This window comes from Fusarium vanettenii, assembly GCF_000151355.1.
Source record: "Fusarium vanettenii 77-13-4 chromosome 4 genomic scaffold NECHAsca_19_chr4_3_0, whole genome shotgun sequence".
In the NCBI taxonomy this organism is placed as follows: Eukaryota; Fungi; Ascomycota; class Sordariomycetes; order Hypocreales; family Nectriaceae; genus Fusarium; species Fusarium vanettenii.
Window position 1 is genome coordinate 241,478 of NW_003315866.1, and position 24,644 is coordinate 266,121.

The window sequence follows — 24,644 nt, forward strand, 5'->3', positions numbered from 1 at the left end:
ACGCGCTTGACCCGTTCTCAGGCACTTGCCAACACTGCAGTAGCTCCTGTTGCCGATTTCCGCAGCTACAAAAACTCTCAGCCACCCACATTTATCTCGCATCGCCAACTCCCTCTCATCCTCACCTCTCTCGCATTCCACTTCTCGCACCTCAGCGCTTCTTCAATACCATCACAATGCGCTCCTCTCTCCTCCTCTCCGCCGCCGCCCTCTGCGGCATCTCCCTCGCCCACTTTGAGCTCAAGTACCCAGACTCGATCGGTTTCAAGGACGACGACGAAGACAAGGCCCCCTGCGGCGGTTTCACCCCCGACCTCTCTAAGGCCGACACCGTCGACTTTCACGTCGGCGGAGAGGCCATCGCCGTCCGCTCTACCCATCAGCAGGGCAACTGGCTGTTCCGCGTCACCACGGACGAGAAAGCCGACGGTGATTGGGAGCAGCTGTTTCCCATCGTTCAGCAGAGTGGACTTGGTGATTTCTGTCAGCCTCAGGTTACCGTGCCGGAAAAGTATGTTGGCAAGAAGGGATGGGTTAATGTTGTTTCTTCTGCCGTCGATGGTCTCCTCTACCAGGTACGTATTTTCTCGTCTTGAAAAAGTCCACCGTTTTTAACGTTCAACAGTGCATCGCCGCCAACTTTGTCAAGGGAAAGGCCGAGCCCCCCAGCGAGTGCAGAAACGCCTCCTCGGTAAAGGCCTACTTCACCGACGACAAGGCTCTCGAGGCTCTCGTCGGCGACAGCAGCAACAGCAGCTCTGAGACCGGCTCTGCGAGCTCTTCTGCCACTAGCTCAGCTGCTTCTTCCACCGAGTCTGCTGATGCTGCCGCGGCTCTGCAGGCTTTCTCAGCGAGTGGTGCTGGATTCATCACTCTCCTTGCCATAGCGTTTGCTGGAGGTGCTTTGATGGTTTAGATGGAGGTTAATGAATGGAATGTACTCGTATTTGCAAGCGAACAATTCAAAATGGGTCTTTGAAAGATACTGGCTGTCTCATTGCAACGTGCCTGTACCTCTTATCACCAGCACCATTCGACTTCCATCGTCCCAACATGCGACGACGATATTCATAAGCACAACTCTTTAACCGCCATCCCAACTCCATACCAAACCCCTTCCGGCCATGATCCACGCCGTCTCACTCCTTCAACCCACGTTTTTCTCCACAGCACCCTGGATCATTGGACAATGGCTATCGCGGCGCGGTTGGTTCTCTCGCGAGAATTCACACCGCTGAGGGGTTCTCTTCTGAAGCTTCAACTCTTCACCGAAGCTGTTCAAAGCTTTGTGTGGTTGTTGAAGTGCGTTCAATTGACCATCGCGACGCCATTGAATCTGTTTGTCTTGCTCCAATGGATCGTTCTGCCGTTTGTCTTTTGTCTTTTGTGTGAATTTTTTGAGTTTAGAGTCTCGTGTTGTTTGTATCTGGTACGCGACCGCTGAGCGCTGAACCTTTCGGCTTCAGTCAAGTCTATACTTTTGTGTTGCAGGTAAATTATCAATGTCAGTAAACTCAACGTTGACTCACCCTTTCATTTGTCCTTTACTTTTGTTTTCCAAAATTCCTCTCTTACATTGTCCCCAACCGTTCAAGATCGATGGATTTCTGCTGTTAACACACATGCAGGCTGTCAAACCAGCAGTTCCAAGCAACACAACGTTTATCAACACGGCATCTGTCTATTCAGAATCTATCACAATGGCGTCTACAAACATTTCATACATCTCTGGAACCTCCAGACAACTCCCTACCGATTCTGTCCTCGCATTTGACCAACAGAGCTTTCAGACCTGGGTGAGCTCACTATCCGGACGTGACGCTGGAATCCTCCTCGCCCTCAACATCACGTCTTTCATCATTTTCCTCATCTACATATTCCTCAAACCTCTACGATACCTTACGCCGAGATGGCTCAAGCCTTTTGCCCAAGAGACTGGGCTTCGCCAGAAGAATGGCAAGCGGTGGACTTTTTGGACGCCTTGCTTGATGGTCATTAGCTTTCTTGGACTCGCTCTGGCTGTTAGCTCTGCTATCCTTAACCCTCGGCTACCTATTTCATTTCTGGATATTACGCCATGGACTGTGGCGATGCTCGTCACGCTATTCGACCGTCCGACAAAAACCCCGAGGTTATTGTTTATTCAATATCTCCTCATGATGTTGGCAACACTCGTCATTTGCGCTGCTCACTACATCAACTTCAAGACAATCAACCTCAACGTCTTTCAAACTATTCGATTTATTTTGACACTCGTCGCTATCCTCATCATTGGCAATATGCCTCTTCGAAATCAATCCTGGGGAGCTTCAGATATTGGAAGCACCAAACGCGATCCTACCAATCTTCTCCGCAGCCCGGAAGACAACCTCACCCTCTTCCAATTCTGGACCGTCACCTGGGTGTATCCTCTTGCTAAAATCTGCCGCAAGAGAGAGATTTCTGTTGAAGATGTTTGGCAGCTGCCTCACGACTTTCAGCACTTTCGGCTATACATGGCCTTTCGCGAGCTCAAGGGCAAACTCCTCCCATGCCTCATCGAGGCCAACGGTCTCGACCTCTTCATCTCTACTCTCCTCGCCATTGTCGAGCGCGTCTCTGAAGTTTCAAATCTTCGTCTTACGAGCAAACTGTACCGCGCCCTCGACGACAACGACCCTGCAGAGGCTGGTCTCTGGTGTGTGGTGATGCTCGCCATCGACACCATCCGTCAAGTCTCAAAGACCACTTCGGGATGGTACTCTCGCAAGGCGTATGAGAGATGTCGTGGAGAGACGTTTATCGGGCTGTTTGGTAAACTCTTGACTCGTGCTGTTCCTGGGTCTGAGATGACCGAGAAGGATCCTTCTGCTGGAGAGGACCAAGTCAACGCTCATCCTACTCGCCTGGACAAGGTCAAGCAATTCTTTAACGGATGCTTTGGTCGCAAAAAGTACAAGCCTATTACTCCAGAAGCACCAAACAACCAGGCTTCCAACGCCAAGGTGGTCAACCTGGTCCGCGGCGACACCTACGAGATATCGCAGCGGTTCTGGGAGTTCCCCAAGGTAATCGCCCAGCCAATCAAGGTCATAGTCACTGTCTACTACCTCATCGACATCATGGGTTGGCCTTCATGCGTGGGCTTCGGCTTTATGGTTCTCTTCCTCTGTTGCAACTCTCTCCTCGTCAAGCAGGTCATCAAGCTAGAGCGACAGCGAACTGCTCACTCAGATCGGAGAGCACAAGCTGTGGCGCACTTTGTTGAGGCTAGTCGTCCACTCAAGCTCAATGGGTGGACTTCTTCTTGGAGTGAGAGGATCATGAGGTTCCGTGACCTGGAAATGAGGAAGCGTCTGCACATTTCATTTGTCAATGCTGCCATTTCGACGATTAATGTTCTTGGGGGAGCTACTTATCCCTTTGCGAGCATCTGTCTTTACACGCTCGTCCTTGGACAGGGTCTTCCTAACGATGTCATCTGGCCTTCGCTTCAACTCTTTGCACAGCTCGAGTCTGGAACAAAGGAGGCATTTGACTTGATCTCTGCTTACTGGAAGGCAACAATCCCAGTCGACCGAGTCAACAAGTACATGTCTGAACCAGACAGAGACGAAGATGCCTTCAGCGGATCCTCTACCAAGGACATTGAACTTTCCGACGCCTCCTTTTCGCGACCTGCTACTGAACACCTCGTCCTCAGGGACCTTACACTTAAGATTACTACTGGTCTTACTGTTGTTAGAGGCAAGGTTGGCTCTGGAAAATCCAGCTTGCTCCTTGCGATTCTCAACGAGATGGAGCATCGAAGAGGTCTCTTCTCCCGACCTGATGAGCCTATTGCATATGCTCAGCAACTCCCCTGGCTGCAGAACAAGACGATCCGCGAAAACATCATCTTTCACGAACCCTTTGACTCGGCACGATATCGAGATGTCATCAATGCATGTGCCCTGGTTCCCGACTTTGCCACACTTCCAGATGGTGATCGAACCAAGCTTGAAGAGGGAGGTATCGGTCTCTCTGGAGGGCAAAAAGCTCGTGTGGCTTTGGCTAGAGCTGTTTACGGTCGTTGTCGCATTCTTCTTCTAGATGACCCTCTTGCTGCTTTGGATCATGATACCGCGAGATCCATCGTTCAACGTTTCCTTCGAGGACCTCTGGCCGAGGATCGAATTATTGTTCTTGTCACGCATAGAGATGATTTGGTTCTCAAGCATGCTGATCAGGTCATCGACATCACCAACGGTTACGCTCACGTCTTGACGCCCCAAGAGCTTAAAGAAGAACTGGAGCACCCTCATCACGTCGACTCGGGCCCTGCCGGAAATCAAGCCCACGAGATTCATCAAGATCACCCTGCTGAGGATATCCCCGGAGTCAAAGATGTGCCGGAACACGTTACTGAGTCTGGAGCCATCCCCTTGTCCATCTATATCAAGTATATGGGCGCTGGAGGATGGCATCTCTGGATCTCTCTGGCCGTCTTTTACAGCTTCTCTCGATGGTGCGACATTGCTCGAGCTGGTCTCCTCGAAGCATGGGGCTCCGAGTCTGTCAACCTCGAGGACTCGGTGACAAGCGGTTACTGGGGTCTTCCCGATCCTGGTCAACACCCTTCTCCTTGGCTCGGTGTCCTTGGTGGTCTCTCCCTCGCGCAGATCGTGTCGTTCGCCATCGCTCAGATCCTCCTGGCATCTATCAGCATCAACGCCGCTCGCGGACTGTTCAGGATCGCCATCGAAAAGGTGAGCAAGGCTTCTTTCCGATACCACGACACGACCCCGACGGGACAACTCAAGAACCGCCTAATCTCCGACATGGGCATGGTGGACGGTGGAATCCTGGCACCGCTGGAAGCGTTTGTGTATAACCTCATTGCTCTGGCTTTGAGTCTTGTCGCCATCATGACGCACCAGGTTTTCCTCGTCATCATTTTGGTCGCCGTGGCACTTCTATTTGTCTACTTCTTCCGGATTTACGTACCTGTTTCCCGCTGTCTTCGCCGCATGGAGATGAGATATCTCACTCCGATCATTGCCAATATCGGTGTCATGCAGGACGGGCTAGTTACGATCCGGGCGTTGAAGGTTGAAGGTCGGTTCCAGGACAGACACCTCGAGGCAGTCGACGACTTTCAGAAGCAGGACCACTTCTTCTGGAGCATGGCCTTTTGGCTAGACTGCAGACTCGGCATGTCGTCATCTGTCATGCGAACCGTCCTGGTCTTGTCGATGGTGTACATGGGGACACCAGCAAGCGCCGTCGGTTTCGTCTTGACGCAGACAAACATTGCCATGAGTGCGGTCCAGCAGCTGTGTGAGAAGTTTGCGGCTCTGCAGTTGGATGCTGTGTCTCTGGAGCGAGTTGATGCGTTGAACCGGATTCCTGAAGAGCCTAATGGTGATATCGAACCACCCAAGGATTGGCCTCGACCTTGTGATAACGTTTGCTTCGATTCCATGTCGTTCAAGTACGACGATCATCTTCCATCTGTCCTGGAACATGTTACATTCGAAATCCCTGGTGGTTCAACCTGTGCGGTCCTAGGTCGAACTGGATCAGGCAAATCAACCCTCGCCAACGCTCTCTTGGCAACGCGAGCCCCTGCGGAGGGCTCCGTCAAGATCGGAAGCGTAGACCTCTCACAAGTTGACCGAACGGCTCTACGTAACCGTGTCACTTTCATCCAGCAAGACCCGACTCTCTTCCCCGGTACGTTGCGCGATAACATCGATCCATCCGGGGAGTTTTCAGATGAAGAGTGCACGAATGCCATCCACCGTGTCCTTGGTGAAGAATGGAGTCTGGACTCTCAGATTGACGCTGGAGGCAAAAACCTGAGTCAAGGACAGAGGCAGCTGGTAGGTATCGGACGAGCCGTCTTGCGAAGGAGTGGACTTGTGATTCTGGATGAGGCTACTGCGTCTATCGATCGTGGTACCGCGGCGACGGTTCAGCGCATCTTGAGACAGGAACTAAAGAACAGCACTGTCATCACGATTGTTCATCGTCTAGAGGCTGTGGAGGATGCAAACTGGTGCTTGCGTCTGGATCATGGAAGGGTTGTTGAGTGTGGACCGGCGAGGAATCTGAGGTAGATATCTGGTGGAGTGGAAAAGTGATGTTGTTTGTTTTCTTCATGCCGAACAATTACAATGTTCGTTGCGTCAAAAGGCCATAGATCTTGTTTGGTCTTTCATCTACAACCATGAGAAAGAATGGTTTCTTCATCATCAACTTACAGAAGCTGTCACCCTCTTGAGGCGGTATCTCAATGGGCCCCCGACTTCTAAAGCCCTTGCGCCAGCCCCGTCAACCACCCGAGGGAGGTTTATCATGCTATTCTGAGTTTCGATTTTCCAGCGACAAGTATCTTGGCTTTATCATTGTACATTATCGCTCATATACTCCAGCCTCCGGGCGGTTATCGTGAAATCTTGAGAAGCTTATTCTGTTGGGAATGTCGCCATCGTGCATAAGAGCTCTGGACAGAACTTCACACAACCTTGATGAACCGATTTTGTTCATTGTTCTTCTTTCTAGAATCGTATTCAAGATGGAACCAGAGGAGGTAAAGGCTGTGATATCAAACGACGCGATATCAAATGATTCGACATCACCCCATAAAAGCAAAACCATTGCCACAGAGCTCAAAGATCAAGCCCTTGACGCCGATACCTCCGAACCAAGTCTAATCGAAAAGCTCAAGATCCTACTCAAAGAACACGAACGAGATCAAAACTTCCCCCATGAAGTCCTCGACCGAGCACGATCATATCTCAACAACAGCAATGACGCCGACCCGGAACTCGCGCGGAGCATCTTTGCCGACTTTGAAGAGCAAAAGGACCTGATGCTCAACAACTCCATCTATCCCGAAGTCCGAGCCGTCGTCGATCCTACTGATGATCCCTCCTTACCCGTGGGGACGTTTAGGGTGTTTATACTGGGGACGCTGTTTACCATCTGCGGGACGGCAATATGTCAGTTCTTCTCATTAAGGATGCCGCCGATTGAGATTTCGACCTATGTCGCTCAGTTGTTGTCCATGCCATTGGGCCTGTTGATGGCTAGATGGCTTCCTGAAAAGAAGTTTCGGATACTATCTTGGGAGTTCTCGCTCAATCCAGGACCGTTCAACCAGAAGGAACATGTTCTCATCGCAATCATGACAAACGTTTCCTTTGGAGGTGGTTCTACAGGCGCATACATCGTTGGAATCATCCAGGTCCTGAAGCTGGACCGTTTCTACGGAGAAACGGTCCTTGCCAATAGCATCCCTTGGCAGATAACCACCCTGCTGTCAACCCAGCTCATCGGGTACGGTTGCGCCGGAATGGCTCGTCAATTCCTCGTCTACCCAGCCCCAATGATCTGGCCCAAGGGGTTGGCCAACATTGGACTAACAAAGGCGTTGTTCAACGACGATGGAGAAGTAGGACGAAGCGCAAATGGGTGGACGGTATCAAGATACACATTCTTCTACATCGCATTCGGCGCCATGTTCTTGTACTATTGGATCCCAAACTACCTCTTCACCGGCATTGCGCTCTTCAACTGGCCAACCTGGATATCTCCCGGCAACGTCACCCTCGCCCTGGTAGCAGGAGCAACATGCGGTCTCGGCCTGAATCTACTACCATCGCTTGACTGGAACATGTTGACGTACATGGTCGATCCCATCATCATGCCTTTATTTACAGTCATCAACTTTGCGAGCGGAATGGCATTGGCTGGATTCCTCGTTGCACCGTTCATGTACTTCAACAATGTCTGGAAGGGCGGATGCTTTCCCATCAATGGCAACAAGATTTACGATAACACGGGCAACATCTACAACGTCTCTCGCATTTTGAGTCCAAAGTTCACCCTCAACGAAACAGCCTACTATGAATACAGCCCGCCGTTAGTCAACACGACTCAATCACTCAATTACGTGGCTGTATTCATGGTCTGGATTTGCCTTCCTGTACACATCTATCTCTGGCATCGTCATGACTTGATGAGTGGCCTCAAGGCTTTTTGGTCCGGCAAGTCGAGAGAAGAAGAGTTTAAAGATGTGCACAACAGGTTGATGAGTGTCTACCCAGAGTGTCCTCACTGGTGGTACTTGATCATCCTCGTCCTCGCCTTTGTCATGGCTTGCGTTTCTGTCACAGCCTGGCCTACAGATATGCCTATATGGGGCATATTTCTCGCCCTCGTTTTTACAGCAATCTTGCAGATTCCTCTTGGTATTCTTACGGCCATCACCAACATTCAAATCTCAACAGCCTTCCTAGCCATGGTCATTGGCGGCTACGTCCTAGAAGGGAGAGCAATCCCAAACATGATCTTCAAAATGTTCAGCTTCATGTCGACACACCAATCCGTCAACTTCCTCTCAGATCTGAAGCTAGCCCACTACGCAAAGATTCCTCCCCGGTGGGCATTTGCAGCCCAGGTCTGGGCGACTGTCCTAGCAGGTTTTGTCGCGCTTGGAGTCAACCACTGGGTTCTACGCAACGTTGACGATGTTTGTTCAGAGAGACAAAAAGATCGCTTCACTTGTCCTCACACACATTCCTTCTTCATGTCGACAGTTATGTGGGGATGTATCGGTCCCAGACGTTTATTCGGTCCTGGAGCTCCCTACGCTGTCATCACATACCTCATGCCGCTTGGCCTTGTCTTTCCAATTGTCGTCTACTACCTTGGAAAACGGTGGCCACGATCATTCTGGAAGAACGTCAACTCACCCATCTTTCTGGCTGGACCACTGGGATGGGCACCCTTCAACTGGAGCTACATCCAAGGAGGCGTTCTGTTGGCATTCGTCTTCAACTACTACATCAAACGACGGTACACGGAGTGGTGGGAAAAGTACGCGTACGTGTTGACGAGTTCATTCAGCGCGGCCATTGGAATCTCCGGGTTGGTCATGTACTTTGCGCTGCAGCATCCAGGGGTGGTATTGGATTGGTGGGGGAATCGAATTGGCAATGAGGGAGTCGATAGAGGTGGATTTCTAGATTCTCAGAAGAAGCCGGTGCCATGTTCTCACTTCAAAGTACCTGAGAAGGGATTCTTTGACATTGATTTCAATTGGAGAGTGTAGCTACAAGTTTACGCGTAAGATCCGATGCCTACGATTTGTCTGCATGGGATTTGAAATAGCCATGTTGCTAATATTGGCAACAAGATAAAGACAAATCTGTAAGCCCTTCTCGTGTGAATATTTGAAAACATGGCAAAAGCCGAAATCACGCTTCTGTGACTTTCCATCTCAACCGCCACTGAGCTGACGAAGTGCTACTCGGCTTGAAATAGCACTACCCTAGAGTTGAAGGCGTCGCGTGCTGGATTTTGCCGCGCGGACAATGGGCCACATGAAACGCGGCCGAGAAAAGGAGCCCCAAATAGAACAGGCATCTATTATCGGAAAATGTCAACGGAGGATCGGAATTGCCACCGCTGGCTTGTATATGTTTAGAACTAAAGTGGTTGCTGACGAAAACTGAAGGGCTGGCGAGAGGATCACCAATCACGAGTTGGACATGGGAAGAGCCGCAAATATCTCAAACATGTTGGCTGCAGGCGAAAGAATGATGGGAATAGAGTCAAATTATGTGCAGTTGTCATGGCCTCCAAATACGGCCACTCCCACACTCGACGGAATTGACTACCAGGTACGGTTGTGTTGGTTGATCGATCATCCAACTGTCAGTTCATGACGGCGCTTGGTGAACCCGAGGGAACGGTTTGTTAGCCAGAATCAACGGCCCAACCCGAAACATTTGCAATTTAATTAAATTTACTTTTGCGTGGGTGTTGAAGAAGCGCGCGTCAATTCACAAAATGTCCCAGCTCTTCGGGACTCGAGACATTGGGGGCCAGGACTTGGGAGGCATCCCAGAGGCTGATCAGTTTCATGAGGCCCCCTGTGACTTTTATTATCAAGCGAAAAAGTAAGCATCATGACCAGGGGATGCTGTATTATTAAAAATGCCTGTAAACGAGAAGAGAGAAACTCGATGATGATGGAACCTGGATGCGGAGGGGGCAGTGCAGGCAGGCGCGATTGAGAGAAGCTCTTGCTTGCAGCTCGGCTGCCTGAGAGACCATTCGTGCCTGCCTCACAGGGCTGACTGACTTTTCCCCTTTTCGGCAAGCGCTTTGAGGTGACCACCCTTGGCGGTACGTACCTATCCTTGATGAAACGAACCTCGCCACTCTTGGCCCTTTAGCAGGGGCCACGAGTTCTTGCATTTCTATCAACACCATGAATGAAGCACAGGTATCGTCACCAGCAACCATCTTTGGACACAAATGTGCGGACGCGTAAAAGTGCTGCAGGCTGAACTGGATTTCGAACCGATGTCCGTATCAACCTTGCCGCTCATTGGCCTAGTCCGTGAGGCAGCCAAAAAGGCAATCGCCCTAGTGATGAGCCCTGGCACACACTTGGGGGCCGTTGGGGGCCGTTTTTGAAGAGGGTGACTGTCCTGCCGAGTTTTCTTGATCCATCAGCAGAGCCTGCAGGAAGAGGCAACTTGTCAATCCTGACGCGTCAGGCCGAGTTCTTCCTAGCCGAACGGGCTCTGATTCAGAGCTGTATGAGGTTGCTCATGGGGATTGGCGTTCGTCTTGAAGAATATCGTGTCTTGAGAAGTGGCTGCCACAAACCAATCAAACACGGACTTGTGGAGTTGCCGGGTTGGACGCAGGTCCCTTCACAAACGGCCGCGTGATGGATCGATCAGAGGCCAGGCACGTCAACGGTTGCCCATGTCTTGAGTCCTGAATGGAAACGTCTCGGCAGGCAGCATCATTGTTATTTGGATCTTTGGTTCTCCGGGGTATGGACGAGGAGAGTTTTCAGGCGGGCGTTGTGATGCACTCGCTGAAGCCATTCGCAGTAGTGCGACATGTTGCATCTTCAATTCCAAGGTCACGACGCCCTTGGCTCCGCATGCAGTCGAATCGAATCGACAATCGAGAGTGGCTGCTTCTGGCTGCTTCCAAGATGACTTTCCTAAAGTGACCGTTGAACTGAACTGTGCGTCCCGTTGTGACAGGCATCTGTGCCATCCATCTAGCTCCCGTGTGGTTTGCATCTTGGCGGGATGATGGACAGACAGGTGGAGGACGGCATGTCCGTCAGAGGGGAAGAGGCATCCAATGAATCCTTCAGGATCATCAAACTCTGCTCAAGCTCTTGATCGAAAACCTGGGATCGATGCAAGGCTGAGTAGCCATCGCGATCAAATCTCACGCCAAAGCCTCTAATACCCTGGTGGAAGGGCTGAGGCTGTGGCAGACGATGTGGCGCCTCTGGCGTTAGAGGACTTCTAGCGCCGCAACCAAATTGCCAGAGGCGTCCACTCTCGAGGTCCAAGCCTCGATAGGCGGACTCCAGGGCCCCCAGGCACTGCCCACTGCTGCAGGGGCTCTTGGAGTTGAGACTCGGACTTTGGAGATGGATCAAGTTGCGGGCGAATGAGAGATGGGTGACATTCATGTCAATGATTGCGATTGCGGGACGACAAAGAGCACGCGCATGACGATGGGGCCGTATTGTACACTTTGACAAGTCACGCCCTGCCCTACCCAAGTCCTGTCTCACTCCGTCTCCCGACTCGCCGGTTGGAGGGCGTGTGTACTGTCCTCGCATTCTAGGACGAGGCCAGTGTGGACAAGGGCGTGGAGGTGGCCTGTAGCCTGTCTACACTTTGCTCTAGCGTTATCGGCTTTCCTTTGTGTGTCTGCAGACTCGATGAGTCAATGCCGGATACAAGAGAAAAATGACCCCATGATGCAGATTTTTTGACAAGACGGCCGACGGCGGCGTTGGAGAAGGTGTTGGCGACATGATTTTGCGTGGTCTGGGACTTTCCGAGTGAGTCGCAGTCCGAGCATCTTTTTGCGAGGTACCATTTTTTTTTTCGTGATGGTCTGGATCTGCTCATGGATGGTGTGCGCAGACCACCACCCAGACAGGAAAAGAAGATGGTGTACAGTACATGTCAACACAATTGTGTCCTCTACGTTTCAACCCAAGGCCGCGTCTTGAGCCGCCTCCATCGTCATGAGCAAACTGTCAAAAGATGGCATACCACCTCTCGTGGTGGTACATGACATGTCCAAAGTCCTACGCTTGGACGAATTTGTGGACGGGTTCCTAAAATGTTGGCGATGGGTTCACCAGCTGGCGGGATACCGTACCCGTCAATGCCCTACGTCCAACCCTTGATCAGATTCGCATTGGTTCGTCGCTTGTCAGAGTCCCCCTCGTCTCCCGTGTCGATTCCCGTCCCTCCCCCAGACGGGAAACAACTCGATCCTACGGACTTGTCCTGTTACTGGGCTGTGTTTTACTCTTCTGTGGTGGTGAACCCTTGGAACTTCTTGTCTCGGTCAGGGGTGACCCTAGCGAGATGGGCCGTGGCTCAGCAGGCACCGCCATTGGACTGTCCCCTTGACCTTGGGGAGGGAGTCATCGGCATGGTCCTGATGGTGGACCTGGGGGCCACAAGGCCATTCCCAAGGCCATTGGCGCCCGTGGCAGGGGGGTCGTCTAGTGGCCGCAGCGCAGACACTCACAGACAGACAGACCCTGGCTTCTAGGGCTGGTAGGCAGAAACGGCCATCCCCACCCTGAGGTCTGAGGCTGCCTCGGAGGGAACACCACCATCTTTGTTCAGCCCAGGTCCCGATGTATATATCGCGATCCGCTTGGCGAACCAAAGTCCTGTTCCTATCCATCAGACTCGCTCAAACACCCAAGGCAACAACACACCCCATCTCCGCATATTTTCCACTTTTTGATACCCCCCTCAAGCAAAGTCCATCAGTCGACTTCTTCACTCCCCAGGCATCCATCCCTACCCTTTCCTGATTCAGCAGTTGCCGGCTTACACTTGAGTCCCTGCACGCCATCCCACCAAACTTCCATTGACCTGCGGCCTCTCTGTTATATAAACAAGGGCCCTTCCTCCTCTCAATCAACCAAACAAAACACTCAATCCCATCTGGATCAAAAGGATCATAAATACCTACGGCCCCTCCAGCAACAACAGCTTCGATTGACTTCTCTCACCAACACACTGTCGTCTCAACAGCTTCCCATCGTTGTTGATCACATCTTATACAACCGTCATCGCCGTAACAGCAACCCTTCAACACCACGACCAGAGCAGACTCGACTCTTTCCCAACAGGAATCGTCTGCCTCCTGTAGTTATCCAGGAGAACCCTCCTGTCCCGCGCAACCAGCGCCCAGAACCCTCCAACGCCGACACAATGTGCACCACCAACATCTACACCTACGTCTACCCTGACGGCCGGACAGAGCAGTACTCGCAGCCCACGCTCTGCGCCAACTCCCGTCACGGTCAGGTCTGCGCCAGCAACTACGTTTTCCAGCACCCCAGCCAGCTCGTCAACTACACCGAGACAACATATCCCACAATGACACAGCTGCCTCCCACTCCTCAGTACAGCCCTGTGCCCTCAACGCCATCTTACCGCTCTGGTGACGAGTCAGACCGATCATACGGCAGCTCATCCAGCCAGAAGAAGCGGGCATCTGGCCTCTACATCGATGGCCGAAAGGTCCTCGATTTCCACCACAAGAAGGAGCGTCGGCCTAGCTCAAAGCACACTGATCGTATCGTCCTGGTCGACAACCCGCCTACCTCTCGCACACCACCTCAGACCTGGACCGCTCCTCACACTGCTCCCGCCTCTCCCAACGCCAACGCCTACGTTATTGAGACCCGCGATGCTTCTCACCGACGACCAGTGATTGTGGATGACCGGGCCAAGCCTGAGCGTCACATCATCGAGGTTGTCGACAACCACCGATCTTCCAAGCACGTTCGCCACGCCTCCTCCAGCTCTCGTGACAGCCGGCACTCTGACAGCGAGGAGGCCCGCAAGATCCGACGTGAGCAGAAGCGAGAGGAGAAGCGACGAGAGGAGGCTGCCCAGCGACTTGCCATTCGCATTGCCGAGGCCAACGCCGAGATCTCTAGCCGTCCTGCAGTTCCCGCTCCCCCTCGTCCTCGCCGTGCCTCTACCTACAAGCGACCCTCAGTCGAGGTCCTCAACCGCGAGGCTGAGCTCGTCGAGGCCGTGCGACGACTGAACTTTGAGGAGGAGCAGCGCGAGGAGAAGGCCCGCAAACTGGCCAAGAAGGAGGAGAAGAAGGAGGAGGAGGCCCAGCGGAGGCGTCTGATGGAGCGCATGCAGCCCAAGCGTCGGGCCACAGTCGGCCCCGGCAGCCGGCGGCAGCGAGTACTCTACGACGACGGCGTGTACCGCTGGGAGTAAGCGACTGAGAGTCTGATATCGGTTTCTTCTGTGTGTATTTCTTCTTGTATCATTGGCTTTCTTGATTGGGCTCTCGGACAAACAGCAGAGGCATTTGGATTTATCGGGACTAGCGATTTGATTTAGATTTGGGCAATGGTTTATTGGGAAACTTGTACATGATATTGGATGAAAGCTTTTGATTTGGGCTTGGGATTTATTGATACCAACCGACACCACTCATTCGGAAGAGAGCCGATGAGGGAGGAATACGGAGAAATCAGATACACAAAAGAACAAAAAAAGGAACTCAAAAATGGGTTTTGGTTTTAAACAAAACATTTTGTCTCATCATCTCAAGTGAAATCATCATGAGCAGCTCATAACTTGACCATTCTGCCATTGTTGACCGCCTTCTCACTTGCATCATTGCTCGCGTGAGGAGTCAGCTCACATCTCAAGATCATCCAAGCAACTCACAATCATCAAGTCAAGACTGCGTTCATGTCGGAATGGGCGCCAAGATATCTGAAGATCACCCCCCGCAGGGAAATGGTACCAACACGACTCACCACCATGACTCTGGATGAGTGCTCACTGTGATAGGCGGCCCCCTCTCAAACGACCCTTGCTCCGCCGGCGGAGAACCGCGAGGCGCTCACTTGTCTCGGGATGGGGACGGGAGTGTGGGTGACAAAGGCGGCGACGACGACGACGATGATGACGAGGGTGTCGTTGGCGCCGTATCGCTGACTGAGGCATCTGATAAGAAGAAAAAGAAGAAGAGAAAGCCCAAGAAGAAGAAGGCCAAGAAGGCTACTCACCAATCATCCCCTCCGAGGGTGCCGCTGAGTGAGCTGTTTACTCCTGGACAGTATCCCACTGGAGAGTTTCTTGAGTATGAGGATACCAACACGGCTCGCACCACTGCGGCGGAGCTGCGTGCTCTTGGCCGGAAGCAACTTGAGGACCCTGCGTTCCTCGATGACTACCGCCGGGCGGCAGAAGTGCATCGCCAAGTCCGCCAGTGGGCTCAGGAGAGCGTCAAGCCAGGCCAGACACTGCGTGACATTGCCAACGGCATCGAGGATGGTGTGCGAGCCCTCCTCGGCAACCAGGGTCTCGAACCGGGCGATGGCCTCAAGTCCGGGATGGGGTTCCCAACCGGCCTGTGCCTCAACCACGAGACGGCACACTACACGCCCAACCCTGGCCAGAAGGATGTAGTCCTGCAGTACGAGGATGTCATGAAGGTCGACTTTGGCGTGCACATCAACGGATGGATCGTCGATAGTGCCTTTACCATGTCATTTGACCCCACGTATGATAACCTCCTCGCGGCGGTCAAGGACGCGACCAATAGCGGCATCAAGGTAAAGTAGACTGTATTCAACCGGATGACAAGGGGTTCTAACGATGCCTCGGGCTTCTGGAATCGACGTGCGCATCTGCGACGTCAGTGCGGCTATCCAGGAGGCCATGGAGAGCTACGAGGTAGAGATTGCCGGCAAGACGTACCCGGTCAAGCCGGTTCGCAACATCAGCGCACACAACATCCAACATTATCGGATCCACGGCGGCAAGTCGATCCCTTTCATCAAGAACTCGGACCAGACCAAGATGGAGGAGGGGGAGGTCTTTGCCATCGAGACGTTTGGGACCACGGGGCGCGGCCGCTTGTACGATGACGTGAGTGGTGGACTGTCCCTGCGTAGGGAGAAGAAAACTGACATCGGGATAGGTCGGAATCTACGGTTACAAGCTGGAGAATGGAGGTCCGTCTCCGGCTTCGCTGCCTTTTGCCTCGGCGAAGAAGCTGCACAAGGTCATCAAGGAGAACTTTGGTAACATTGTGTTTTGCCGACGCTACCTTGAACGTCTAGGCCAGGAGCGGTACTTGGCCGGGGTGAGTGTCACAGTAAAGTGTTGGAGTGTTTTGTGCTAATGGGTTGAAAATAGCTGAATTGTCTGGTTTCCAACGGTTTGCTTGAGGCTTATGAACCGCTTGCGGATGTCAAGGGGTCGTACTCGGCTCAGTTTGAGCATGTGAGTATGTCTATGCTTAGAGTGGGATTTGGCTAATGATTGTAGACGATTCTGCTCCGAGAGTCTAGTAAGGAGATTCTGAGTCGTGGAAGCGACTATTAGTTTGTTACTGTTTGATGGAGAGCCATGATGTTCAACACGGCTTGGGAGTAGTTACTGCTCCATGACAGATTCAACTCTGCTTCAAAACGGGACAAGGAGATTCAACACTTTCCACAAACACTGCACGACTTCAACAGTTTGCAGTAATTACTTTCAACACATTCATTTGATCAACTAGTCTAGATTGACCTTTATACAAACTATCATGCCAACCGTTTTGGTGTTGAACGAAGCACAAAGAAAACTCCGAAATCGCAACTGTTGCCTGAAGGAATTGATCCAACATGACTGACACACCTCTAAAAGCATGCGATTGGACATCCGGCCATTGACCAGTGATGAGTGACTCAAAGCCTACTGCAAGCCAGGGTACATGCACAGCTGAATGAGGATGGTTTGAATGCTTACACCCCCACCATCACCCCTCGTCGATCGGGAGAGGGGGAACTACCCTTTCCCATTTGGAGGTTGGATGCCTTGTGGTGTCATGGGGTCTGAGGAAGAGGGGGTGTATCAGGCAACGGAAGAAGATGGAGAGGGAATAACTTTTCTGTCACAATGGAATATGCCCTGGTTTAAACAAAAGTCCAGTTTCATGAAACAAGGTGTTGGAGAGAATGAGTGGTGATGCAATCATAGATAGCTTCACCGGGAACAACGGCAACTAATGCATCTCCTGCATCTATTAACCCCATGGCAATAGGCAAAGTCAAGTTGAACGCACATGAAGCTCTACCAAAGTCCCAAAATATACCCATGTTGCGAGTCTTGGTGTTTCTTTTCTCCTCTTTTCCCCAGGCACCCACGCACGCTAGCGCAGGACATTTAGAAGCCCCTCCCCCACGTCCGAGAGAAGAGGGACTTTGGTCGAGGCCCACAACCAACCCTTTTTCCAGTTCGTGTTGGATGGATACTTTGGCTTTCGAAACTCGCAGTGCGCATTTCCACATGCGTTTAACTTTTCGTTTCCTTGGATATTCGGTCTCGGTCTTCTATAGACATGGATGTATTTTGTCTCATAGTGCCCTGACACGCCCCCTCCTTCAAGTGAGACCACATTCGTGTAGATTCAACAGGTCATGAGATGGAACGATTTTTTTTTTAATCGATGCTTATGGTGCGGGTTTGTCTCGTACCTTGCTTTAGTTGGGTCGGGCTCATGCAAGTTGGGAGATGACTGCATCTGGCTCACGAACCTGTGTTTAGCTGGGCAACGTACCTGGGCGAACCAACTGAGCTCATCACAGTTGAATATTTTCATATCTTGATACCATCTGATTCTTTGACTTTCGGATCATGAAAACGGCCGACGGAGTTGTGCCAAGAGAATACTCGTATTTGCCTTTTGCCCCACGTATCCTTGGGAACCGCCGGGCTGGGGATAGCCTCGTATTTGTCTTCTGACAGATCCGAACTGGCCGCAATTAGTAATGCTTGCGTTGACATGGGAAACCCGTATCTCGTCCGTGTCGGTTAGTGAGAGTGTTTGGGGTGGGTGTGTTGAGCTGATGTGAGTCGCAAGTCTGTCACTCTGCCGTGCTTAGACATCGCTTATTGTACATTGGCTAGTATGATGGCCTAGTTCTTGCCGATAGTAACAGAGAAAGAAGAATGTGTTCAATTTTCGCTTCAGTAATCATCATGGTTGTTACTAGAAAGGTGATGAATGACTGAAGAGTATATACGCTTCTCCATCTCAGGAGACTACCCAGCTTTTGCTCTGATAGTCAAACAAGGCGAGTGTACACCGTCAACCGGATATAGCCAGCATTAGACTAAGCGAGGATCATCAGCTGGGATTATTGAAGTGGTCGTAACTGGTCGATCTGCTGGATCTGATAGTTTGCCAGCTGTAGCATCCCGCTAGGTAGGTGCAACATGAACAGCTTAAGGTTGCAAATGCGCGAAATGATATAACAACTAACTAAAGAAATACCACCTCAAACTTTATATATTACTTACTGGTGAATTTTACCATAATTCTGAGTGGTGCCCACACGTTGACAGTGAAGGTGGCATGTCTGAGACAAATCCCCTAAGACACTGAACTCTCGCAGTGAAACAATACTGAACTCTTTCTCACATCCACCATCAATCCAACTCTACAATCTCATGACTCCTTGACCGAGACAAACCTCCATCCTTCACCGAAGCCTCATTTCTCGCTCCGACCCGACGGTTATCCATGTAACCCTCCCTCTCGCATCTCACCCAAAAGGGGGCCACGAGGACATCGAAACGGGACATGTGCACACAAAAACAGCACAAATAGTGTAATTCTTGCGTCAGAGTATACTAGTATGACAGAGCTCGTCGTTGTTTGGTCGAAATACTGATAACCTCATAACTGGTGACAACCAATAGTCATCCTCATATACTCACAACAACAAGAGGCTTTGAATGCAGTCAATTATGACCTAGTCTGGGTATCGAAACTCAATATTCGCTTCATATGTGCCTTGCCACCTCCCATCAATGCCGCGCCTAGACTATGTGTCAAGTTATCCCACAAATACTAATGGCCGTGACCCCCGTATGCGTATGTACAAATAGTGTGCAAGCCTTTCTCATATGCTCTGGTAAAACTCCTTGGACAAATGGAAAATAGTATGAGTATGGTATATGCGTCGTTAAGCCACTGGTTGTGCCTCCTCGCGTGGTCTCTTGCCGAGTCTCAGTGTTGGCACGTCCAGATTCTCGAGGATGCGCTGATGCTGGGCTGTTCCCTCCTTCAATCTTTGATAATGCTTCTGTAAGCGTGTCTCGCCAACGACCAGTTCAAATCCGACTAGGAAACAGAAGCTGATTTCTAGACGAGCAAGTTCTGCCTCGCTGACACCTCCCACCTTGGCCATCTTGGCATGAGGATAGGATAGGTCCTCGAGTGCCTTCATCGCAACCCGAAGACCAGCCAAGACCAGTCGATGGGCATTGCGTCTAGTAACTGGAATAGCTCGCTCGTCAACTGCCAATCGGTGTATGTATAAAGACGTGGCGAGGTATACTGCCGTGCTCATTGGGCAGAACTGGTGTAAACGCTGAAGATACTGGTTGATGCTAATGGGCGGCTCGTTCTTGCTATAAAACTTGCGCGTAATGGCGCTGTGCTGAAGATTGACGGGCTGCGAATCAGCACCGACAACAACGTATGGTTCCGATTGAGGAGGCGGCGACATGAGACCTGCGGGCTGCTTCAGCCGGACACCGTCAATGGCGCCCGAGTCGTGACTCTCTGGCTTTGGAGCTGGCGATTCCTTGGCGACGACCAATTTCTTGGCCTCGAGCTCGGCCTGCTTCCTCATCCTGGCGAGGTTCTTGTCCGAGTGGGATCGCACAATATTCTCCTTCTCGGCCTGCATGCCGCTCATGTGCGGTACAGTGGGAGACTTTGGAGGTGGCGTCGGGGGTACGTCCCCGGTTATCCTGACGAGCAGCTCGACGCCGGCGCTCAGCAGGGCGAGTGCCTCAGAGGGCGCCATCTCGAAGAGGCCATGATCGACGGCGGGCTTCGGGGTGGATTGATGCTTATCTTCGACGGCGATCAGATGGGGATCGGACGAGGGCACCGGTGGAGGAGGCGGCGGTCGGTCGGGGGTGGGTTTCGGGTTTGAGTCGGGGAGTCGCAATGGGATGCTGCCGGCGTGCGTCTCTGTCGCTACGGCTGCCGTCGAATTGTGGTGAGACATGGCTCAGTTTTGCAGAGAGAGCGGGTAAGTGTTTAAGAGGTTTGTTGGTGGTCGTCAGGATATGGAGCCGTTGACGCGTCTCAGTCTCTTGATAAAGACAAGGCGCTGCGCAAGAACCGGCTCGACACCTTTCATGATCTCGTCGCTGAAAAGAAAGAAAACAAGATGGAAAAAGCGCAATGGAAATTGGGGAATTCCAGTTGTCGTGGGGCCCGGCGCTTTTTTGTTTGTTTAGGTGCCTTTTGCGAGGAGAGCGAGCGCAAACTTGCGACTCGGGGTGGGACGAGACGAGGCGCCGTATGTGGATCCTTGGGATCTAGACCTGGACCCTGAAAGTGGGAAGCGCTGCTGTCGCTGTCGCTGCAAGCAAGAGCCGGGATCCCAAATCTTGACTCTAGGTGGTGGTGGTGGTGTTGGCCATGAGAATCGTACAACGGTTGACGAGGGACATTAGACGGAAGACGGTCCGACTAGGCGGGGCAGGATCAAGATGAGAAGGATCGCGAAGCCTTCAGCCGCGCGTGCAGGCTTTTGACAAGAAGGAAATGAAGGGATGCTTCAACAAGCGCCGGCGATGGCGAGATTAATAAAAGCAAAGGGAAAGTTGTTTTTGTAGTGTCGGCGGCTGGCATGACCTTGCCTTGTCCCAGCCCGTGGGTTTTTGCCTGTCACGAGCCAGGGCGTGCGTGCGTGTGTGCGGGGGAGCTAATGGAACTTGGAGATGATGGCTCTACCGGGCTTCCCTTTCAGCCGATCTCTGCGTTAAGCTCCGGTCCCCTAGACTAGCTGCTGAAGAAAAATAAGCTCCGTTCAATGGAATGCTATCAATTCGCCTCTCGGTTCGGACTCGCGGAAGAAAGAACAAGCTCGTGTTATTCAAGCAGGCGGTCGATTCCGGCCATGTGTCTTCCCCTCATCGTATTATTCCGGAAAGATTTGCCTGCCCACAAACGAGATTCTAGACCTTTTTTGTGAGTAATCATGCTTCAAGAACTCGCGGTTAATATACAGCGTAGTAACCAACCAAGAGATGATCACTTCCCCCTCGCCAAGAAGTAAATGTCGCCTGATGATTTATGTGCTTTTTCCTGGGTCTTTGATCGAATCGCTGGGTCCTTTTCTGCGCCGCCCTCAACTTCCTAGTCGAGGCTAGGGTCATGGGCGCTTAGGACGCTACAGGGCATGAGGGGCAAAAAAGACGATAGCAGGCAGTACGGAGAGTTGATATATCCTCCACGAATGGGAGCTATAGAGAGATGACAGAGCGATAAAACTACATGAAAGTCAATTGGAGAAGATGGTTGTATCTCCTATATTATTTCGGTACTTCTATGTCAATCATCACGTCGTAAACCAACAGTATTCGAGAGGACTTGATCTTGAATGTCTCAGTATTTTTGACACCAACACAGAACACTGTCGCTAATGAGGCGGCGCTACAGCGCGTCCGGGTGGCGGTCGCCCCGGATTTTAGGCGGGGAGGGGCACGCAACCTGCTGACCTGAAGGGATCTACAAGAAAACGGGGGGACGGATTCGATGTAGAGACTCCAACATCAGACTTCGCTTCTGCAACCCTTGCCACGTTTGGAAGAGAGACAACACGAGATGGAAAATGAGACAAGATTGAGTGGCAATGTCTAGAACGTCCCGCAATTGCACCAGATACGACTGAAGACGGTTTCCATGGAGCTAATGTCCGGAATCGTCGATTTGATCCAGGAACTGTCTCCCTCGTGGCCTCCACGATACGCACGTCTTGCCAGCGTGTCTCGCATTGAAGCATTTCGTATGCACCTTGTGACCCAGCTGCCAGGGACTGGGTCTGATTGTTTTTCGTTTCAAAACGCCTCGGAACTTTGTATGAATGCGTCTTTCTTGATCTCGGGGTGTGGAGATGTTTCCGTGTTGAGAGCCAAGATACGAGGTTTCCCACGCAATAATTAATCAATCTTTAACAAAGATCCCCACTGGTTCACTTCAATGCAGTCAATCGCCTAGAACGAAGCGGACCTGTCTGTCAATCGAGCAGATACGACAAAAAGACACATGAAAGAAATATGCAGGCGAATCAACCGAAATCGTGCTATCAGTTAATCACATGCTAGCGTCGTCTCATGTGTATTCCCCGAGGAGCCTCATAGGTCTAGAACCATCGCTTTATTATCTCTTCTATCATAAAAAATTCATTATCTCTGCCGTGTCATCCCTTAGCAGTCGGGCGCCACCTTGCAGTCCACCACAGCAGTCTGGCCTGCCTGCACCTTTGCGATGGCCTCCTTGAGGACGCTCTCCAGCTCTGATGCCTGGTCTACCTTGGCGGCGTGGATGTCTCCGCCCGCTGCGGCCTTGGCGATGCCGGAGTAGTCGGGCACCGGGTCGAACGAGATGTTGATCTCCTCGTTTGTGGCCTTGGAGCCAAGACCGTCGGGGTGGACGAGGAGTAGAGATCTGCGGGGAGCGTTCCAACCTGTCGAGAGTCAGTGAGTTGTTCATGATGGTATTTCATTCGACTTACCCTTGTTGTTTAGCACAATTGTCAGGACGGGAATGTTGTAGCGTCTTGAGATCCAGTAGACGCTGCCAGGGACAGTAAAGAGATATGTTCCATCTCCCACAATCTGCACCACAAACTTGCCCTTGTTCTTGCCGCCATTCTCAGCGTCAGTCGCGAGCTTGATACCCAAGGCACCACCGCCGGACCAGCCGAGGCCACCACCGCCACAGTTGATCCACGAACCGGGGATCTTGGGCTGCAAGTTGTCATGCACGAACTGCGTGTTGGTGACGGCCTCGATAGCCCAGAGTGTGTCCTCAGGGCAGAGGTCGCGGAGCATCTTGGAGAGGTGACCGGTGCCGAAGCTGCCGTCCGCCAGAGGCTCGGCCGCCTTGGCGATTGTCGCCAACTTGTTCTGGTATGACTTGGATCGCTCCTCTTCGGCGGCGGCAGCACTGGCCTGGAGCTTGCTGGCAATCTCCTCCTTGTTAAGGGCCTCGTTGATCTGCTCCACTGCCGTCAAGGCATCGGCGCGATATCGGGCATCCGACTGGATATAAAATACAGGCATCTGCTGCTTCAGGGGATCAACATCAATATGGAAGATCTTGGCATCCTCCCGAGGCTTGCATCGGGTCTGAATCCAGGGCACGTCGCAGTCAAGGACGACAATAGTGTCGGCAGTGGTGATTGCATCATCAGCGCCGAATCGCAGACCAAGCCAAGCGGGGTGGTCTGCGGGGAAGCACATGTCGCTACCACCAGTGTCTAGCACTCGGAGCCCCTTAACCTTGTTCGCCAGTTCTACCAGTGCGCCGGGGATCTGGTGGTTTCGACCAGAGTACCCTGTGACTAGAAGAGGTGATTTGGCGCCAGCTAGGGCCTCGGAAATCTTGGTGACGGCGCTCTTGGGAAGTCCTCCGAGCTCGATGGGGTTCCAGTGCTGCTGCTTAAGGGAGTAAGGCTGGAGATCAGCTTCCATGACCTCTCGCGCACCGCATAGATATACCGGACCTTGGGGGTCTGAGGTGGCAAACTGCAGGGCGCGGTTGACCATTTGCTTAACGTTGGATCCAGTCTTGATCTCGGCAGAGTACCGGCAGTACTGGGAGAGAATCTGTTTCTGATCGGGGACATCCTGGATCCAGTGGATGTACTCGGTACGGCTGCCACGGTGCTCTCCCTCCTGCGTAAAAGGTGAAAGACCAGCGAATACCAACACAGGGGCACGGCCAGTAGAGGCATTATGGACAGCCGCTCCAAGGCCCTGAGTACCAACATCAACATGCACAATAACGCATTGAGGCTTGCCTGTTAACCGGGCATAGCCATCGGCCATGGACATGGCCACCATCTTTCAGATCCTCATGTCAGTTTCTGAAGTTCAAGTTTGCAAGGCCAGACATACCTCATTGGGACAGGTGATGATTGTGGGAAATTTGCCCTTTGCCTCACGCTGACCCTTAACCATGGCCTCGATAATACTAGGGTGGTCGGAACCCAAGTTGACAAAGCAATGGGTGATGCCGGCCTCCCAGATGGCCTCGAAGAAGGCAAAAGATGCGGTGTACATCTTGGGGTTTGCTGTCGAATACTGACGAGAGATGAGACTTTTTCGGGAAGGGATATGCAGAGCAGTCGAAGGACTAGACTTTTGGTCCCTGACTGTTACTGTATGACGAGTTGAAGAAGAAGCCGAGCAACGCCCACGGACGGAGGAGGATGCAGCGGCGGTGTTATATCCGCGCAGAGCAGAGGCCCCTGCAAGTCCACGGCGCACCCAGAGGCTCGGGGCGACCAATCCGGAGCGCAGCATGGTTCGGTAGGATTTTGCTTTTATGGCGCATTGTCAGTTTTACGCAGTTCCTACTGGGACATGAGGAGACACGTCGCGCTGTGATGTTGCCGAAGGGGTCCCGGGGATCGGAGGGGTAGTTGGGGGCAGGGATTTGTTAGCGGCCCGCCTTGGCGACCGGGAGTGAGAGACGGGATGTGATTGAGGGGAGGGGGTCCCCTTGTTTTGGAGGCTCCGTCTTGCAGC

General features: G+C 52.2%; 7 protein-coding genes across 7 annotated transcripts; 5 read left to right on the top strand and 2 right to left on the bottom strand.

Annotated features, from left to right (window-relative positions):
- The first annotated feature begins 53 nt into the window (after positions 1-53).
- Positions 54-985, top strand: NECHADRAFT_60550 (uncharacterized protein). The gene is made up of 2 exons (XM_003045422.1): positions 54-575; positions 626-985. The coding sequence occupies exons 1-2, from the start codon at positions 177-179 to the stop codon at positions 914-916; spliced, it is 690 nt and encodes a 229-aa protein (XP_003045468.1). The 5' UTR covers positions 54-176; the 3' UTR covers positions 917-985.
- Positions 986-1,700: 715 nt separating this feature from the next.
- NECHADRAFT_100285 (uncharacterized protein) lies at positions 1,701-6,080 on the top strand (the record flags this gene model as incomplete). The annotated part of the gene is made up of 1 exon (XM_003045423.1): positions 1,701-6,080. One exon carries the CDS (start codon positions 1,701-1,703, stop codon positions 6,078-6,080), a length of 4,380 nt encoding a protein of 1,459 aa, XP_003045469.1.
- A 411-nt stretch (positions 6,081-6,491) lies between these two features.
- On the top strand, positions 6,492-9,079 carry NECHADRAFT_93043 (uncharacterized protein; the record flags this gene model as incomplete). The annotated part of the gene is made up of 2 exons (XM_003045424.1): positions 6,492-6,553; positions 6,673-9,079. 2 exons carry the CDS (start codon positions 6,492-6,494, stop codon positions 9,077-9,079), a joined length of 2,469 nt encoding a protein of 822 aa, XP_003045470.1.
- A 4,183-nt stretch (positions 9,080-13,262) lies between these two features.
- NECHADRAFT_79572 (uncharacterized protein) lies at positions 13,263-14,294 on the top strand (the record flags this gene model as incomplete). The annotated part of the gene is made up of 1 exon (XM_003045425.1): positions 13,263-14,294. One exon carries the CDS (start codon positions 13,263-13,265, stop codon positions 14,292-14,294), a length of 1,032 nt encoding a protein of 343 aa, XP_003045471.1.
- A 491-nt stretch (positions 14,295-14,785) lies between these two features.
- On the top strand, positions 14,786-16,421 carry NECHADRAFT_93045 (uncharacterized protein; the record flags this gene model as incomplete). Its single annotated transcript, XM_003045426.1, has 6 exons — positions 14,786-14,828; positions 14,880-15,651; positions 15,734-15,962; positions 16,015-16,179; positions 16,233-16,319; positions 16,365-16,421. The coding sequence occupies 6 exons, from the start codon at positions 14,786-14,788 to the stop codon at positions 16,419-16,421; spliced, it is 1,353 nt and encodes a 450-aa protein (XP_003045472.1).
- Positions 16,422-19,144: 2,723 nt separating this feature from the next.
- NECHADRAFT_6175 (uncharacterized protein) lies at positions 19,145-20,002 on the bottom strand (the record flags this gene model as incomplete). The annotated part of the gene is made up of 1 exon (XM_003045559.1): positions 19,145-20,002. A coding segment is annotated over one exon (858 nt), but the record flags the coding sequence as incomplete, so codon positions are not given.
- Positions 20,003-22,226: 2,224 nt separating this feature from the next.
- Positions 22,227-24,359, bottom strand: NECHADRAFT_60557 (uncharacterized protein). The gene is made up of 3 exons (XM_003045560.1): positions 24,012-24,359; positions 22,625-23,957; positions 22,227-22,576 (listed from the first exon to the last, which is right to left on the bottom strand). Exons 1-3 carry the CDS (start codon positions 24,174-24,176, stop codon positions 22,317-22,319), a joined length of 1,758 nt encoding a protein of 585 aa, XP_003045606.1. The 5' UTR covers positions 24,177-24,359; the 3' UTR covers positions 22,227-22,316.
- Between the last annotated feature and the right edge of the window lie 285 nt (positions 24,360-24,644).